General features: G+C 56.6%; 2 protein-coding genes across 3 annotated transcripts in view; one reads left to right on the top strand and one right to left on the bottom strand.

The window, feature by feature from the left end:
- The window catches only part of CUNH1orf105 (chromosome unknown C1orf105 homolog), a 26,489-nt gene extending 14,706 nt beyond the window's left edge, over positions 1-11,783 (bottom strand). Inside the window, exons 1-7 of the mRNA XM_039881114.1 lie at positions 11,754-11,783; positions 10,671-11,399; positions 10,322-10,550; positions 10,128-10,177; positions 9,911-9,996; positions 6,707-6,797; positions 77-151 (exon numbers count right to left, since the gene is read on the bottom strand). Coding sequence (XP_039737048.1) covers positions 77-151; positions 6,707-6,797; positions 9,911-9,996; positions 10,128-10,177; positions 10,322-10,550; positions 10,671-11,399; positions 11,754-11,783 — 1,290 coding nt within the window. The remainder of the gene's footprint in view (positions 1-76; positions 152-6,706; positions 6,798-9,910; positions 9,997-10,127; positions 10,178-10,321; positions 10,551-10,670; positions 11,400-11,753) is intronic.
- Positions 10,783-13,383, top strand: PIGC (phosphatidylinositol glycan anchor biosynthesis class C). 2 transcript variants are annotated; one of them, XM_039881495.1, is made up of 3 exons: positions 10,793-10,929; positions 11,467-11,617; positions 12,006-13,383. In XM_039881495.1, the coding sequence occupies exon 3, from the start codon at positions 12,214-12,216 to the stop codon at positions 13,105-13,107; it is 894 nt and encodes a 297-aa protein (XP_039737429.1). In that variant the 5' UTR covers positions 10,793-10,929; positions 11,467-11,617; positions 12,006-12,213; the 3' UTR covers positions 13,108-13,383. The 2 variants fall into 2 exon arrangements, with proteins under 2 accessions (XP_039737428.1, XP_039737429.1); XM_039881494.1 differs by lacking the exon at positions 11,467-11,617 and having other exon boundaries at positions 10,783-10,929.
- The last annotated feature ends 2,530 nt before the right edge of the window (positions 13,384-15,913 follow it).

The following is a 15,913-nucleotide window of genomic DNA, read 5'->3' on the forward strand; positions in this document are numbered from 1 at the left end:
AATATATTTTTATGCCTTCCTCCCTAATCGGGATGCCTTTTATTTCATGCCCAGCTCTGTCATCCACCTGGCTTACCATTTTTATTTCTCGGCATTTGGAGCACAGCTGCTTGTTTCTGATCAGCATGGGGTCACTCTGGCTCCTCCTGGCCTGGAGAGAAGAGGGACAGAGAGAGTCGGGAAATGGCGTGGTATCTGGGGCAGCACAGAAATGGGAAAGGGTGAGAGAGATCACGGTCATTCCATCCCTAAGACAGAGGTGGACACTCTGGTCTCGGCCCTACCCCGGCTGGATGTGGACTCTAGACCTGACTGCAGCTGGTAGGTACAGAAAGGGTTTAGGTTGGGGGAGCTGAGCCATAGACCAGCTGGTGGCCTCGGGCCACACACAGAGGTGCAGGTAAAAGCCAGCTGGCGGAGGGGCACAGGGCTGGAGATTACAATCCATTGAGCCTGCAGACTGAGACGCTGTACTCCCAGAGGGGGCACATTTTCCCCATTTGATACGAAGGATCCACCACGGGGACCAGCTGAGGAGGACCGATGGCCTGAGAAAAACCGATGGGCAACTCCTCTTCCCCAGCTCTTTCGCTGGCTCCCCGCCGCCGGATTACCCACGTCCGCTGCGCCCCACCCCCGCGACGAATTGCCTCCTTTCCTCAGGCCTCAGCTCTGGCCGGAGAGTAGGTCTCCAGCATGCCTTCTGGCACCTCCTGTGAGCACAAGCTGAGCCATAAGCTGCAGTGTGGGTCCTGGGCTCCCCCTGCCTCTGGGGAGCAGAGCCTCTCCCCCTAGCTAGGCAAGTGGGAGTGGGGACGCCCTGGCTGCTCGCTGGAGTGAATGGCAACTTGAGGCTACTGCCCCATCTGGGGAGTCCCTCCTACCCGTCCCACTCACATCGCCATCAGTGTGAGAGATGCTCGCAGGAAGAGCAGAGTATCGGCGGGGAGGGGGCCCAGGGACAGCAGACCACCCCCCCAGACTGAGGCCTTCTCCTGCCAGTCACTCGCCTGGTAGACCTTGCACTCCCTGTGCGCAGACCTGTGCCTGACCCTGCCTGCTGCCTCGGGAGGCATGAGCAACAGGAAGAGGACGATCTAGCTCTGCAGGGTGGGGACTGCCTGTGTGTGCTCCTAATGTGACCTTTGTCAGCTAGGTCTGCAAGCACCTTTGTCCCGTGAGAGAAGGGCACTTGGGTGAGGCATTACTGGGGGCTGGGAACGGAAAAGTATGGACTAAGTTGGATTCGTCTGACAAATACTCAAAATACGTTTCATTTCTACAGGCCCTTTAAAAAGGATGGCAGGGCGGGACGTACCATGGGGGGCCTGTTAGGTCTGCGTGCACATGACTGGACTCAACAAGCAGCTAGTGTGAGGCCAGTGTGGAGGGCACTGTGAGGGTCACCAAGAAGAATAAGACAGTTTCCGGCCCTAAGGCTGGGGAGGGACCCAGATCCATCCCTTTGCCATTCATTAGATAAGATGCAGCTTCTAAGCCGTCACCGCCCAGCAGACTGTGTGTAATGGAGTGGAAGTCACTGCTATGACACGTGGGTAAAGGGTGGCCACAGGGAGAAGGGTCTGAGAAGGGTTAAAACAGCAGGCTATGCGAGGGGGCAGGGGCGTTCCCACCGGGGCACTGTGCAAGGAGCAGGAGGCAGGAAGGCCGCTAGCAGGTAACTGGGGCCGGCTGGGGACAGCCAGGCCGTCCTGTGGGCGGAGGGCGGAATGAGGAGGAGGAAGCCCCTGGGGCTGAGCCCTCTGCTCCAGGACGAGGATGCCTCTGCCACACCTTTTCTGGGGGCTGCACTCCTCAGGCTTCGAGGCCCCAGACTCAGATGCCTCTCGGAAATCGCTGACTGGAACTTGGCTGCACTAGGTATCAGAGCAGCAGCAATGAAGCTGGGCCTTCAGAGAAGGGGAGACCACGTGCCACGGTGAGGTCAGGAGGGGCCTGCAGAGGTGGCATCTGCACTCGGCCCGCAAGGCTGAGGAACACGGGACTGCGGAGGTGCGCACGGGAGACCCCTGGGCAGGGTGGCTGTGCGCAGTCACAAGCAGATCCTTGTCTTTCCTGCCATCCGTTGCCTCCTCCCCCTTCCCTAGACTTCCGGTTTCCGCAGGAGAAAACTACACGACCCCCGCGGGGGCGGGGCCACAGAGACCGCCGCAAATCCAGCCACGGACACACTGCGAAGATCTGCAAGGTGCACGGCAGGAGTCGGCCCGGCTAATGACCAGTGAAAGTGGCCCCAGAGCCCCCCAGTCCTGATGGCTGTCATCTCACGGAGCCTGAAGGATGGACTGTCTTAGGTACCGTCCTTCCTGGTCCGGCTAGTGCCTCGCCCTTTAAGACATAACTCGGGCGCTGCTTTCTCAGAAAACCTTCCCCCGACTCTCCTCCCGCTCCGCACGCCCCGGCCTGCGTTGGGGGCCTGCCTGGCTCACTCCGCCAGGAGCTCGGAGCTCGCACAGCTTTTCTGTTTGTTTGTTTTCTCCAACCTGCTAACAGTCCTTCAAGAGCGAGGACATGCCTCACACATCTTTGTACTCCTAGCTCCTGTCAGAGTCCTGCATGCAGTCGGCATGGGACACATGCTGGATGAATGAATGAGTCATAAGCATTTTAAACTACCAGCTGTGAATAAACACAGACATAACCAACATTCACATGTACCGTGTGTAAACACCGAAAACACAAGATACACGTGTGCGTGAAGATCACGATGAAGACACTGTCTCAGCAGAGTGTCACAGGACACCGTGGGCACCAAATTCATCCCACATGACGTGCTAGGGAAGGACACTGCTTGGGGGCTCACTCTGCGTGGTTCCAGGCCTGGCTCCCTGAGTGACCTGAGTGACGTTCCGGTCACATAAAGTCTCTGGGCCTCCCACCCCTTGTGCTGATGGGCTGAGGCCAAAAAGACACAGGCAGGCTCTCATCCTGCCCACTCTACAGGTAGAGGTGAAAACCAGTCTTTGATGGGTGGCTCCCATCATCTGCCAGGAATGTGGCAGGGACTCCACCTGAGACTCACTGTCAGGTGACGCTTCACCTCTGAGAAGAGCTGCTCCTTGCCTCTGCACTGGAAGAGCTGACGAAGGCATAGGGTGGGGGCGGGGCGCTTCACAACATGGGGAGCAGCGTGGCCCGGGCAATCAGGCCTAGCAGTCTGCAAAGAAGCTGGCAGACGAGGGGTTCCCACGTTCTGCCGACCTCAGCTCCCCCCAGCCCGTCTTGCTCTCTTTCCAGCCCTGAAACTAAGGCGTCTCCCTTCTGCCAACTTCCCTTTCGTTCTTGGTGCCCGTGGGGCCAGCTCAGCGGCGGTGGCAGGAATGGATGGTGGACCAGCCAGTGGTTCAGACCACGGGCCCCTGGTTGTATTATCAGGCGTCAGAGCCACCGGGGACTGCAGCTTGGAGATGTCAAGGGGCTTCTCCTTCCCCAAGCAGCTGTCCCCAGGACAGCAGGTGGCGCGTGGGGAGAGTGAGAACAGCCTCTCGTGGCCTGGCCGAGGTCTGATGCGGACTGCCGTCGGTCCCCAGAAGCCAGAGCCTGCTCCCCACATCTCACAGCTGGAAACACCCTAATATCTGAGTCAGTGTCTGCCGAGGTCGCCAAGATCCGGCTTGTGGCCCAAGTCTTCGGCCTCCTGAATCTTTGGTAAAGAGACAGAGAAACATGTCTCTCTCCCCCTCCCTATTTCTCTCCTTCTGTCCACACGACAAAAACTGAAAACGTAAGCACCAGATGGTGATTTTAAAAATAGCCACCGCAAGCAGATTTGAGGGGCAGTGACAAATTTGCCTCTGTCCTTCTTGCCCTTTGACCCCTCCATTCCTTTCCCCTTTCCACCCCTGCCGCAGCTGAGAGAGGCCTCACAGGTCACCTAGCTCAACTCCTTCAAGGAACACAATGACACAGTGAGGAAATTGTGGCCCAGAGAGGTTATGATATTTGTCAAATAGCTCATCTACTTCGTTCGGTCAGCCAGAAGGCTCTCCGGATCAGAGGTCTAAGGAAGCCCACCTTTCCTCGGGGGACCGCGGACTCAGGGTCCGTACGACAGCACAACGATGCCCATGTCCCTTAGAAGCCAAAAAATGGTGGTCAGAGAACTATTTCCAATATTCAAACAAAAACAAAAACAAAAAACAAAAAACCTTATGATAATTAAACATTTTCCTGCTCTCTGAAAGTATCAGCCATCTCAATTCAACGATAAAGCTGGATGGATGGATGGATGGATGGATGGATGGATGGATGCCATTTTAAAAATTCTGTTTCTGTTTAGAGCACAAACTTCAAACATACACAAAATAAGCCCAGCCGTGCACCTGCCGTCCTGACTTATTAAATGCACTTTTTATCGCATCAGTGTCTCAGGCCAGTGGTGTTACCACTTCCTTTAAACAAACAAACGAACGAACAAAACCCTGAATGTGTAATTAGAGATGTTTGGATTGACACGAACAGGAGGAGAGCGCAGGCGTATGCATACAAGGCAGCCTCTGTGGTGGTCGAGAGCTTTCAAACATTGAGAGCCAACGAGAGAAATATTAAAAAGAGTCCTTCGTGGTGAAAAACTTGGAAGTCGCCCTTCTGTGTATTTTCCCAGCTATATCTCTGCAGATGTCACTAGCCAGGACGTTTTGTCACAGGTCTGCTAAAAGCAATAAATCACTCTCATCTTTACTCTGACTCATTAGACTGGACCAACACCCCAGCAGAGAGGAGAGAGGGAGTGGGGGTGGGGTGGGGAGTGGGGTGGCGTTTTATCCCCGGGACTGGGGTCGGTCTCATCCAACCCCAGTGAGGAGGAAGAGGGATGCAGGGTCTCCCCCTGCTGCTCTCCGACGCCCCCACCCCTCTGCTCCTCCTGGCCCTGGTGCTCAGTTATCCCACTGTCATGTGACACTCCTTGGTTCTCGGCCGAGGAGCCACAGTGGAGGCCGGTGGTGGCGGGTGCGGGTCCTGAGCGAGCAGCCGCCCGCAGTGGAGGCTGGCACAGTGCGACCTCCATCTTCGTTTCCTATTTGTCCTCGCGTGAGCCCTGACTTTTTCTGTCCCCTTCTCTCTCTGTGTCTCTCAGCTTCTGCTGTTTGTCTCCCTCTTCCTGTGTCTGGGCCTCTGCTCCCTGTCTGTCTGTCTGTCTGCTCATCAGGGAATACTGCCACAGACACATGGCCCCCCGCCCTGGACCCAGCTCAGCTCCTGGGCAGAGTAGACGCCACCCGGACTGTGGATGGGCCACGTTCTGCCCTTTGGCCTGTGATGGTGAAGACGAAGGGTGCCACGTGGCAGGACCTCTGTACTGTGCCCAGGGAACAGGACCTCCGGTGGCTGTGAGGCCGACTTAGGGGGTCAGAGACAGCGGGTCCACAGTGCAGTTTACTCCCCTGAGACAAAGCATCGTTTTTTTCCCAGAAAACAGCAGCTGTGCCTGTTTACCTCACAGCAGACACGCTCAGGCCTTCACGTTTGCAGGTGACTCTGGGGACAAGATTCAGATATGCGGTGTCTGTGTGACAGGCAGGGATCTGACTTGGGGTACCTGCCAGGTGTCCCACCAGAACAGGGGTCCCCGGTTCCCTGTGGAGGGTGGCAGAGTGTGCCTCTCCCAAACATGCCACATTGGCAGAAGATTATTTTGAGCTAAAGGCACTTAATAAAAACAGCAGGTGCAAGACGGGCCCCCTTTTTCTTCCTAAAAGGAGAGAAAACCGCACGTGGGCGAGGCTGCCTTGTGCCAGGAGGAAGGCAAGCTTCCTCTCACCAGGACGGGCAGGTGGAGCTGGGAGGGCCCCCACAAACAGACCTGCTGAGATGCTTCTCCCCGCAGCGCCCCACGTGGTCCAGCGCTTCCCACCGCTGCCCCTCTGGGCTCGGCCAGTATAAACGCATCTGGGTTTGGCTACTTTGGGTCTTCGGTTCCTAGCGAGGGCTCCCGTGCCCCCGTAAAACTTATCGTAAATAAACGGATATGCTTGTCTCCTGCTGACTCATCCTCGTCAATTTAACTCTCAGGCCCAGCTGAAAACCGTAAGGCGCAAAGGTAAAATTTTGCCTTCGCGCCCCCGCCCCTTTCCCCCTATACCCCCCACATACGCGGGCAATGGGTCAGCCCCTGGCAGGGTCACGGTCAGGGTCGGGGTCGGGTCGGGGTCAGGGTGAGGTACCTGAGTTCTTCTTACCCAGAGCACAGGACTCGTGACCTCCTGTCTCGCCCAGAGACCCACCTTTCTGGCTCCGCCCATCGGGCCAGCTGTTGCTCTCGGCTGCCATCCAGTGGCCGCCTACGCGTATTGCAGCGGAGCCGGCGGAGGATGGGCCCCTCACCTGCCCAGGTGGTTGGTTATCCATGCCTTCCTCCTCCACCTCCCGCCCAGCCAGGAGGTGCCTGGGGGCTGGCTCCGGACACCGGCGGAGCCGCAGTCTCTAAAGACCTCTGGGCAGAGTCCTCAACATGAATTTTTGGGGTTTCCCTTTTCGGTGGTCCTAACCTCATGCTTTATTCTTAGCTCTGGTGGACGGGAGCCCTAAAGCACTGCAGGCAGAATGGGGGCGGGGGGGCGCGGGGCTCACTCATTCCATGCAGCAAATACCTGCTGAACGCCGACCGCAGATAGGAGGCGCCTTTGCATTACGTGTCACCCTAGGACTGCTATGGGTTCTTTTCAATTAAAAAGATTTTGAGTACCTTAGGTAAGTCATCTGGAACTTGAAACAAAATTGGCAAATTCACATTCTTCTTAGATGAAATCAGAAAAGTGGCGGAGCCATCAGGAGATCTGAGTAATTGAAACAAAAGCGAATTAGACCCACTGTCTCCAGATGGCAGAGCCAGGCCCTCAGTTGTTTCAGAGAGAACCCGCAGGGCACCTCCGGAGCGCACCCCCCAGTCCTGGAGGGCTCAGGCCATTCCGGAGCTCTCAAAGGTGGCCGGCTGTGCCCTCACAAGTCACTCTGCCTTCTCTGCCTCTTTTTTTTTTTTTGAATAAACACTGCCAGCTGTGGATTGTCAGAGACAGCGTACAAATTGAGGGAGGAAAAATGGCTCATGAAGCAGATGTGGGATGGGTGAAACACGCCAGACCTCCTTGAAAAGACCAGCGTAGAAGTTACTGATCTTTGACAGGTGTCGTCCTTCTGTGCCTGGCCTGCTGTCTTGGAGGCCCTGCTCATAGACACGACCCCTCCATTTCTTCCAACTACACTTTTTCTCTGGAACATTCTTTTCAGCCTCAGGGGAAGTACTGACACTGCAGGGGTCACACCAGTTGTCTTCACGGGGTGACCTGCCTGAGTGTGGCTCACTGTATTACAGTGTAAGGGCCAGTGTAAGGGCGTGCAGCAGGCCCGGTCATCGTAACCTGCCCAGGTGTGCGAAACCACGTGTGCCCCTCGCCCCCAAGAAGAGGACGCTTAGAATGAGCCCGCCCCCTCGCCCTAGCGCCTGGCCTCTCTAATGAGGACAGCCTTCGCTGCCATGGGTTCTTTGTAACAAGCCACGTGGAAGGAGTCAGGTGCTCAGGAGGCATCATTGTTTCATTTTGCCCCGCCCCCTGCCCGCCCCAGATCCTCTGGGCCCTGGGACAGCGGGGAGGTGCTGACCCAGCCCCTCACTGCCTTTGTCTTTGACATGTGAACAGCCTGCCTTGGACTTGACACCCAAACGCTGAGCAGGAGAAAGCAGGGCCCACTGTACAACGCTTAAGCACACGGCAATCCCAAATGACAGGACCTCGGTGTGATACGAGGGCTTTTGAGACTGACGATGTGTGTGGCTTCGGCACAGTCAGGCCAAGCTGTGCGTCCTCCTCGGAGGCCGTGGGTCCGTATCAACACCCACCTTCAGAGCCGCCTCCTCCAGCCCCCAGGTGTGTTCCCAGAGCTCGCAGTTGGGGCAGCTCTGAGCTCATGTCACCCGATGTTCCTTTGTCCTTTTCAGACTGTTCTATGTCAGAACTGCTTGTCCAAGGCAGCAGCACACAACGCACACGTGGAACCTTCTTATCAAGCTCTCAGGGGTTTTGCCGGAAATAAGCAAAGCTTGGAACCCAGGGCTTTGGCCAGATGCGGAGTTTCTAACCCTTAGGAATTGTCGATATTTAAACCAACCACCCTTTCAAAAGACTTGGCGTTCCTGCCTTGTCCCCCGAAAGCTCAGGGCACCTACAGGTGCCGTCCAGTCAGTGTCTTGGACTCCCCATGAGGTAGGTAAGCGCCATCTCTCTTAACAAGGATTCAGACTGGTGCCCAGTGGGGCGTCACTGACCACCTCAGAGAATTATTCCTTGTGACCAGCTCGAGCTTGGCCGGCTGGAGGAAAAGGCAACCCCTCGCCTTTCCGACTGGCCCCTTTGACACGCAGGACCTGGCTGTGAAAGTGGACAGCTTCGGAGGCACCAGTCGTGTTCTGGGGTGGCCTTGTTCCAGCCCCTGCCCTGAGCCCCCTCCCGCCCCACCCTCCACCAAACACTATGTAATCAGAGGACAAGGGAGCTGGGGAGAGAGCCAGGCACAGGGTGCTTTGCTCCTGGCTGCGGGGCAGGGCTAAGGGGCACGGGGCGGGATGGCATGCGGGTGTCACCTTATTTAGATGTCCAACACTAGCCACGTCACACAGAAAGCCCAATCTCTGGTGTTGTGATCTGGCGACTAGAGTCACATATCTGCAGGCGCCGTGGACGGGGGAGAGGGAAGGCTGTCCCCTCTGTCAGGGAGGTGACCTCCCCTTCACCACAGTTCCCATTCAGCCAGCTCTACTCATTTCTGTCATCTGACTGTCCTTGTTATGTGAATTTGCGCCCTGGCCCCAATTAAAAGACGCTAAACTGTCAGCACTCATGCTAACAGCTCTTAACAAGAACTACGTGCCCTGAGTTTTTATTTCACGAACGAGGCCTGGGGGTTGTTGAATCTCTGCCTGTTTTATACTCGGACATTAGCTATTCCACTTGGACATACTCAAAGTTACGCAAAAATAAACGGGCCAAACAACAGATGCAGATGCTCTGAAAATACATAAAACCGCCGCTTACCCAGAATGCGGTTTTTAAAAGGTGCGGCAGACGAAACAAAGGTGCCCATCGCTGGAAGTGGGGAAGTGGAGAGAGTGTCCCCCACGGAGCGTCACTTGTCTATGCGCAGGAGGGCACGTGACAGTCACAAACAGGAGGAACAGCTCTAGGGACTACACTGCTCTCGCAAACTGTGCACAGACCAGGGAGCCAACCCTTCACCTACGGCGTGCAGGCCACCTTGCCTCCTGGCCGCCCTTCTCGACTTCCCCGATCTCTCCCACTCACCTGCACGTTACCTCACACCCTCCCTGTCCCCTCACCACACCCAGGGATCGAAAAGGGGGAAGGAATGAGGAAACGCAGTAATTTCAAGTGGCAGCGCGGAAAGGCTCCCTCACCCAGGTCCCTCCGCTTCTGAAAAGCACAACCCCGTGTTTCACAGCAGTTCGTCGGGAAGGGGCAGGACGGGTGAGATCGGAGGAGGCTGGTCTCAAAGTTACACACAGGCCGTGGCTGCTCTAGAAACACGGGACTTTGTGGTTCTAGACTTTCGATGGTTAAAATGTGAAAACTTCAAACTGCACCAGAGGAGAAAAGGTAGGATGATGCGTGAAAGTGTTCTGAGAGGTGGTGCAAGGGCAGAAGTCTTCTTGATCGTTGAGTGGTGGTGGCAGAGGGGGGTACCCGAGATCTGATCCCCTCCAGACAAGCCCACACTCTGCGCTCGCTCCGGTCTGAGAAGCCCAGGCCATCCCCGCTTTTTGAGCGCTTGACTTGGGTTTCTCCGAGGCTAATCCCACCCTCTCCTCCTCCTCCTAGGAAATCACCTTCTGTGAGCCCTTTCTTGCCACCGCGGCCCCGAGGGGCCGAGCTGTTACCTTTTGGGGAGGCTGAGCACTAATGGCTTGTTTACCAGGCTGGCCTCGCTAAACCAAGGGATCTTGTCAAACTTTGGAACAGACACCTGGAGAGAAACAGAAAGAGATCATTTTGTAGAATTCACTGCCCTCGACCATGGCCATCATTAAATGACCAGAGCAAGCTAAGAGCAGCTGCAGGGCAGGCATCACGTTCCGACACATTTTCATGATTTCCATGTGACTCTTTCGAGTCGCCCACACAGCGGCCGAGAGCCAACGGCGTTGCCTCCGTTTTTCAGATGAAGAAGTGAAAGCTCCGAGACTGGACTCGCAGCGTCACGCCGCCGGCGGGGGATGCGGGTTTTCCGACGTGCGCGTCCGCGTACCTCGGCCTCCTGCTCCCCTCGGCCGCCGCGTCACTCCCGTCTGGCCACCGCCCTCTGCTGTTTGCGGGGAGCCCCTCTCCGAGGTCCGCGGCCTTTTCGGCCCCGGGGCCCCCCGCCCTCGCCCCTTCTGGGAGGCGAAGGGGAGAGAACCACGCCCCGCAGCGGAAGAGCCGCCGCCGCCGCCGCCGTGTGGCCCTGCGCCAGTCACAAGCTCTCCGAGCCTCGGCGTTGCCGTCACACCGCAGGCGACGGCGCGAGACGGCGAGCTGGCCCTGTCAGCTTCGGTCCCCGCCGCCGGCCGGCACCGACCACGGCGCCGGGCCCTTCGCCGCCGGGGCGGCGTGAGCGCGATGAGCGCCCGGAGGCCGAGAAGCCGCCCGCCAGGGCCTGACACCTTTCCGGGGGCGCAGTCCCAGCAGCGGACCTCGTCCCTCCTCCGCCAGCCCAGCCTCGGCCACCGCCTTCGGGGTCACGTCCCGGGCCTCTCGCTGTGGGGGTGGTTTTCCCGGCGGCCGCCACGAGGGGGCAGCAGCGTGCGCGGCGGCCGCCCCGGAAGTGCTCGGCCGCCGGCGTGACCCCGGCGCCCCGGATGGGGAACGAGGCGGCCGGCCGCCGTGTCCCCGCCGCGCACCCCTACGAGCTGGCGGGCAGGTGGGTTCCGAGCGGGAGTCAGTGCCTCCGGGCCTCCTTCTCCTCCGCGGCCCCCGCAGGCCCCGGGCCGGGTGAGGGGCGGCGGCCGGCGGCAGAGGCCCGGGAGGCGGGGCGGGGCGGCCTGGGGCCGCCCGGCCTGGTGCCCGACCCGCCGGGCGGGCGTTGCCCTTCCGGCGCCGCGGACCTTCCAGCCCGGGCGGCGGCCGCGATGCCGGGGCGGGGCGCGGCCCCTGCCGCCTTCGCGGGCGCCCAGGGCTCTGGCGTGCGGAGCCGAAGCGGCGGCGGGCTCCGGGCGCGCAGTCGGGGCGGGCGCAGGACTTGTGCTCGCACACGAGCCGGGCCTTCCGGGTCTTTCTGACTCGGTTTCCCACGGGAGAGGGGTCAGTAGCTCCGACCCCCACGAGTTTCGTCGTTATCGGGAGGATGGTGGCCCCGGGTAGAGGATTGGGATCGTCGGTCTCTTCGCGTCCCTGTCCTGGCCCGGTAAACCGGAGGGCTCACGCTCGCCAGTGCTGTGCAGGTCGCTGTTGTCTGCAGGCCGAGAACAATTCTTTCTTCCGATAACACGTGCCTTTGAGAACCCAAAGTCCTGGAACCTCGCGCTAGACATTTGCAATAGTGGCAGCCAGGAGTACAGCACGCAGGGCCCGCGCTGGGGAGGCGCCGAAGCCCGTCCGTAGACCTAGGGGTATGTGAACCCCGAGTTAAGAAGCGGGTTGGAGGGGGCGCAGGCCTCACTGTTTACTAGGGTTGACTGGGGCCGAAGTTACCCAAGCAGTTCGAATGTGGGCCCTTTTACTGGTTAAAGTGGGACTAGTACTAACTTGCCAGCTTGTGGAGATGAACGAAGCCATGTAAGGCACTTGGCACATAGTAGGCACTCAATAAGTGACAGCTAACAGATGGTTGGTATTATCCAAGGCATGATCATTTAAAATCCGAGAGGCAATTTTAATATCCGTAATTGTAAGCCGGCCACTACATGTATTTTGCTCAGCCTTTTAATAGACCAATTTCCTCCCATCCGGATTTAATCGTACCCTTGTCCTTCACCTGGTCTCTCTCTCTCTGTCTAGGAACTTGGCTCTAGTGTCCAGCCTCAGAGAAGAACTCATCTCTTGCAGGCCTAGGCTGGGTTGCTGCCTTTGCAAACAAGGTGAGGTTGCAACCAGAACACAGCATGGAATTTCCAGAGCAGTCTCACTTCAAAGCTTTATGAAGAACGAGAACCACATGAACTTCTGCAAGGGATACTGAACTGGCCTGAGTTTGAGGGAAAGGATAATGTGTGCCCAGCCGGTCGCTAACACCAAGGAGATCCGGTGGCAGAAGGTCTTGTATGAGCGACAGCCCTTTCCCGATAACTATGTGGACCGGCGGTTCCTGGAGGAGCTCCGGAAGAACATCTACGCCCGGAAGTACCGATACTGGGCCGTGGTGTTTGAGTCCAGCGTGGTCATCCAGCAGCTGTGCAGCGTCTGTGTGTTTGTGGTCATCTGGTGGTATATGGACGAGGGCCTTCTGGCCCCCCAGTGGCTTTTCGGGACCGGCCTGGCATCTTCCCTGATCGGCTACATCTTGTTTGATCTCATCGATGGAGGTGAGGGCCGGAGGAGGAGCGGGCGGACCCGGTGGGCCGACCTGAAGAGCGCCCTCGTCTTCATCACCTTCACGTACGGGTTTTCGCCGGTACTGAAGACCCTGACGGAGTCCGTCAGCACGGACACCGTCTACGCCATGTCCGTCTTCATGCTCCTGGGCCACCTCATCTTCTTCGACTATGGAGCCAACGCCGCCATCGTGTCCAGCACGTTGTCCTTGAACATGGCCATCTTTGCTTCTGTCTGCCTGGCCTCACGCCTGCCCCGGACCCTGCATGCTTTCATCATGGTGACATTCGCCATCCAGATTTTCGCCCTGTGGCCCATGTTACAGAAGAAGCTGAAGGCGTGTACTCCCCGCAGCTACGTGGGGGTCACACTGCTTTTCGCCTTTTCAGCCTTGGGGGGCCTGCTGTCCATCAGTGCTGTGGGCGCCGTCCTCTTCGCCCTGCTGCTGGTGTCCATCTCCTGTCTCTGCCCTTTCTACCTCATTCGCCTGCAGCTGTTCAAGGAGAACATCCACGGGCCTTGGGACGAGGCCGAGATCAAAGAAGACTTGTCTCGGTTCCTCAGCTAGGTCAGGGACCCCCGTTCCATTCCTGCAGCCTGGCAGGCGGGCCTCCCAGCGAGCGTAAGGTCTGAGGGCGGGGTCCATTCTGGAAGCAGCAGACCGATGTGGGTGGGGGAACAGAGGCCAAAGGCTTGGCTGGTGAAGGTGCTCATCCCTTCTGTTATTTGCTGGGTGAGAACTTTCTGGGGCCCTCAGGGGTGACTGCATCCTGTTCATTATTCACCTTAACAGCTGAAGTGATGTGGTTTCTATTTATTAAAAAATAACAACATATCCATCAAATTGTCTCATGATTTTTCTTTAAGCAAAAGGCAGACAAAGGGGCGTGGAGAATGGAGAGAGAGAGAGAGAGAGTGTGTGTGTGCGTGTGTGTAGGCACTTCTCTTTTTCCATGTGCTAACACAGGGTCTATTCTCTAGAGCTCAGATCCTGGAACGCTTAATGCCATGTCCAGTATTGTTGCATAAAAACAGAACCGGTCACTTAACCTTGACTCAGTTTCTGCTTAGTGAAGCAAGTATTTAAGGAACTGCAAGGGCGTGTGCTCTGTCGTAATACACTAAAGAGGCGACAGATGGTTTGGGCAAGGTGGCAGAGGCCTGTAGGAGCCAGGTCGGCGACATGAGCCAGTGGAACAAGCACAGCTGACTGACGGCTGTGTGCCAAGTCCGGTGACAGCTGCCCCTCTGCTCCAGCTGAACACTTCCAGTCAGAGTTGGGCCTGGCTTCGGACCACCAGGTAGAACTCTAACTAAAGCCCGGTAACTATAATTGTGACTTTTAATGTGAAATCTGAGTTGTAGATGCTGCCATTTAAATCGGGCTCGAAACACCCTCATGCAAAACGTGCCTGGCACGTGGGAGCTCTAGCACAGTGCTGGAGAGTGTATGATCGGAGCTCGGGGCTGTGGGGACGTGAGGGAAAGTTGGAGTGGGAGGTCTGGATGTTCAGAAGGTGTCAGAATGTTCAGGAGTTTGGGTTTCCTCCTGCAGGGGACAGGCGGCAGTCCCGCTGAGGTAAGGGGGTGGCACATGACCAGATCGTGGCCTAGTTACTTAACTGCCCCATGACTCAGTTTTATCACCTGGAAAGTGGGAATGAAATCTCTGCCTCTGTGATCGTGATGATTCAATGAGACACACGCAAAGCACGCTGAAGGAGGCTGGACACAGCACCGCATTCGGGTTAGCCAGTATTACTGTTACCGTTAGGAAGACTCGGAGCCAGCGACGGTGCAAAACGCATCAGGCCCCTCCCGGAATGGCGGGCCCCTCATGAAATCATTCCGGGGCCAGCTCCTGTACTGTCCCTTCTCACTAGGAATTACCTCCGAGTCAGAAATCTCACTGGGGCAGCAGTATGCCTTAGAAGCAGTTTTCATTTCTCTGAACACACATTTCTCAAAGATATCTTGAACACTGATTTCACCTGGGACTGATAACTAGAAAATCGAAAGGACAAGAATCAAAGGGAAAGGAGGGAGGATCAGAGACTCGGACACCCCCTCCCCAAGCTAGGAGGGAAGACTCAGGGGGACCATCACAGCCTCGAGCGCCATCAAGCAGGAGAGCAAATGTGGATCCGCTCAACAAATCACGACTTACGGGAGGAGCGGACGGCCTTTGAAAATTGAGCAGGGCAAGTTTACAATAAATGGTAATTTTACACACTTTTTCCAAGTAATGCCAAGAAGTTCCACACAGGCTAGGAATATAAATGGATTCCAAGAAGATTTGAGGAAAAATGCAAATAAAAAAACTATAAATATTTTGTAAGAAAATGTTGGGAAATCCCAAGCCTTTAAGTGCTGTGTCTTGAAAGATGAAGAGGCTCACTTCCTATGTGCTTCTCCGGGTGGCCGCTGGCTTGGGGATGGTGGCTGCTGGCATGGGGATGCCGGCCGAGGCGACGATGCTATGACCTAGTGTGACGGTTGGTAGGGAAGTTACTCATCACTGAAGTACAGTGATGCAGCCAGTCTCTTAAATTTAAACCGCACTGAAAGTTGCAGGTAAGCAGGATATTAATGATTTAGACTCTGTGAGGATACATGGGGTGGGGGGGTAGAGAGGGGACCACAGTAGCATTGGAATGAAAATCCCAACCTGTCACATATTTGTCTGTGTAAGACGCTGTCCGCTCTCCGCCTCTGCACCCCTTCCTCCCAGCTCTGCTTCCTGTCACTAAGTTACTGGTTAAGGCTGGAGGGTGGTGGTGGCAGAGACAGCAAGAAGGGAAGAATGGAGAGGCAGCTTTCCCCATCCCTCCAGACATGGTCCCAGGGCTTGTGGTCGGGATGGAGGATGAAGGAGCTGCGGGTGTGCTTCATTCGCGGCGTGATGTGGCTGGTAGATGACTGGCATACAGCCAGAAGGCTGTGCGGGGCGGGATCTGCACGTGATGATCACACACGGTGCTTCTGAGTGGCGATCGGAGTGATGCCAGCGTTAGTGCCTGTCTTCCGTGTTCGTGCCATAAGCAAGAGCAAGCCTTTGGGCAGCCGGCTTAAACCATGGGTTTAAGAATTCACGCTGAGCATATATGAGGAAGCCTTTGGAGCCGTCATTTACACTTTCTAAGCCAAAGGTCAAGAAAAACCAAAACGAGCCAGCAGAGGGCATCAGTCACACAATTTTACACTCAAACAGATCGAAGGCAGAGTAACAGGCTGGGACACAGCGCCATCTTGTGGAAGTAACTGATATTCCTTTTAGTGATGAAATTCGACAAGCATCTTGGGATTCTTGCAGTATTGTGGTTTGGGAAATAACCACCACCTGAGGTTCCCATAAATTCGGGAAATAAATGGCA

The sequence above is a fragment of the Pteropus medius genome, unplaced genomic scaffold, assembly GCF_902729225.1.
Source record: "Pteropus medius unplaced genomic scaffold, Ma_sr-lr_union100, whole genome shotgun sequence".
Taxonomy (NCBI): Eukaryota; Metazoa; Chordata; class Mammalia; order Chiroptera; family Pteropodidae; genus Pteropus; species Pteropus medius.

What these genes read in the sequence shown, in the direction of transcription:
- PIGC (XM_039881494.1), top strand. Translation starts at nt 12,214, where the DNA reads ATGTGTGCCCAGCCGGTCGCTAACACCAAGGAGATCCGGTGGCAGAAG.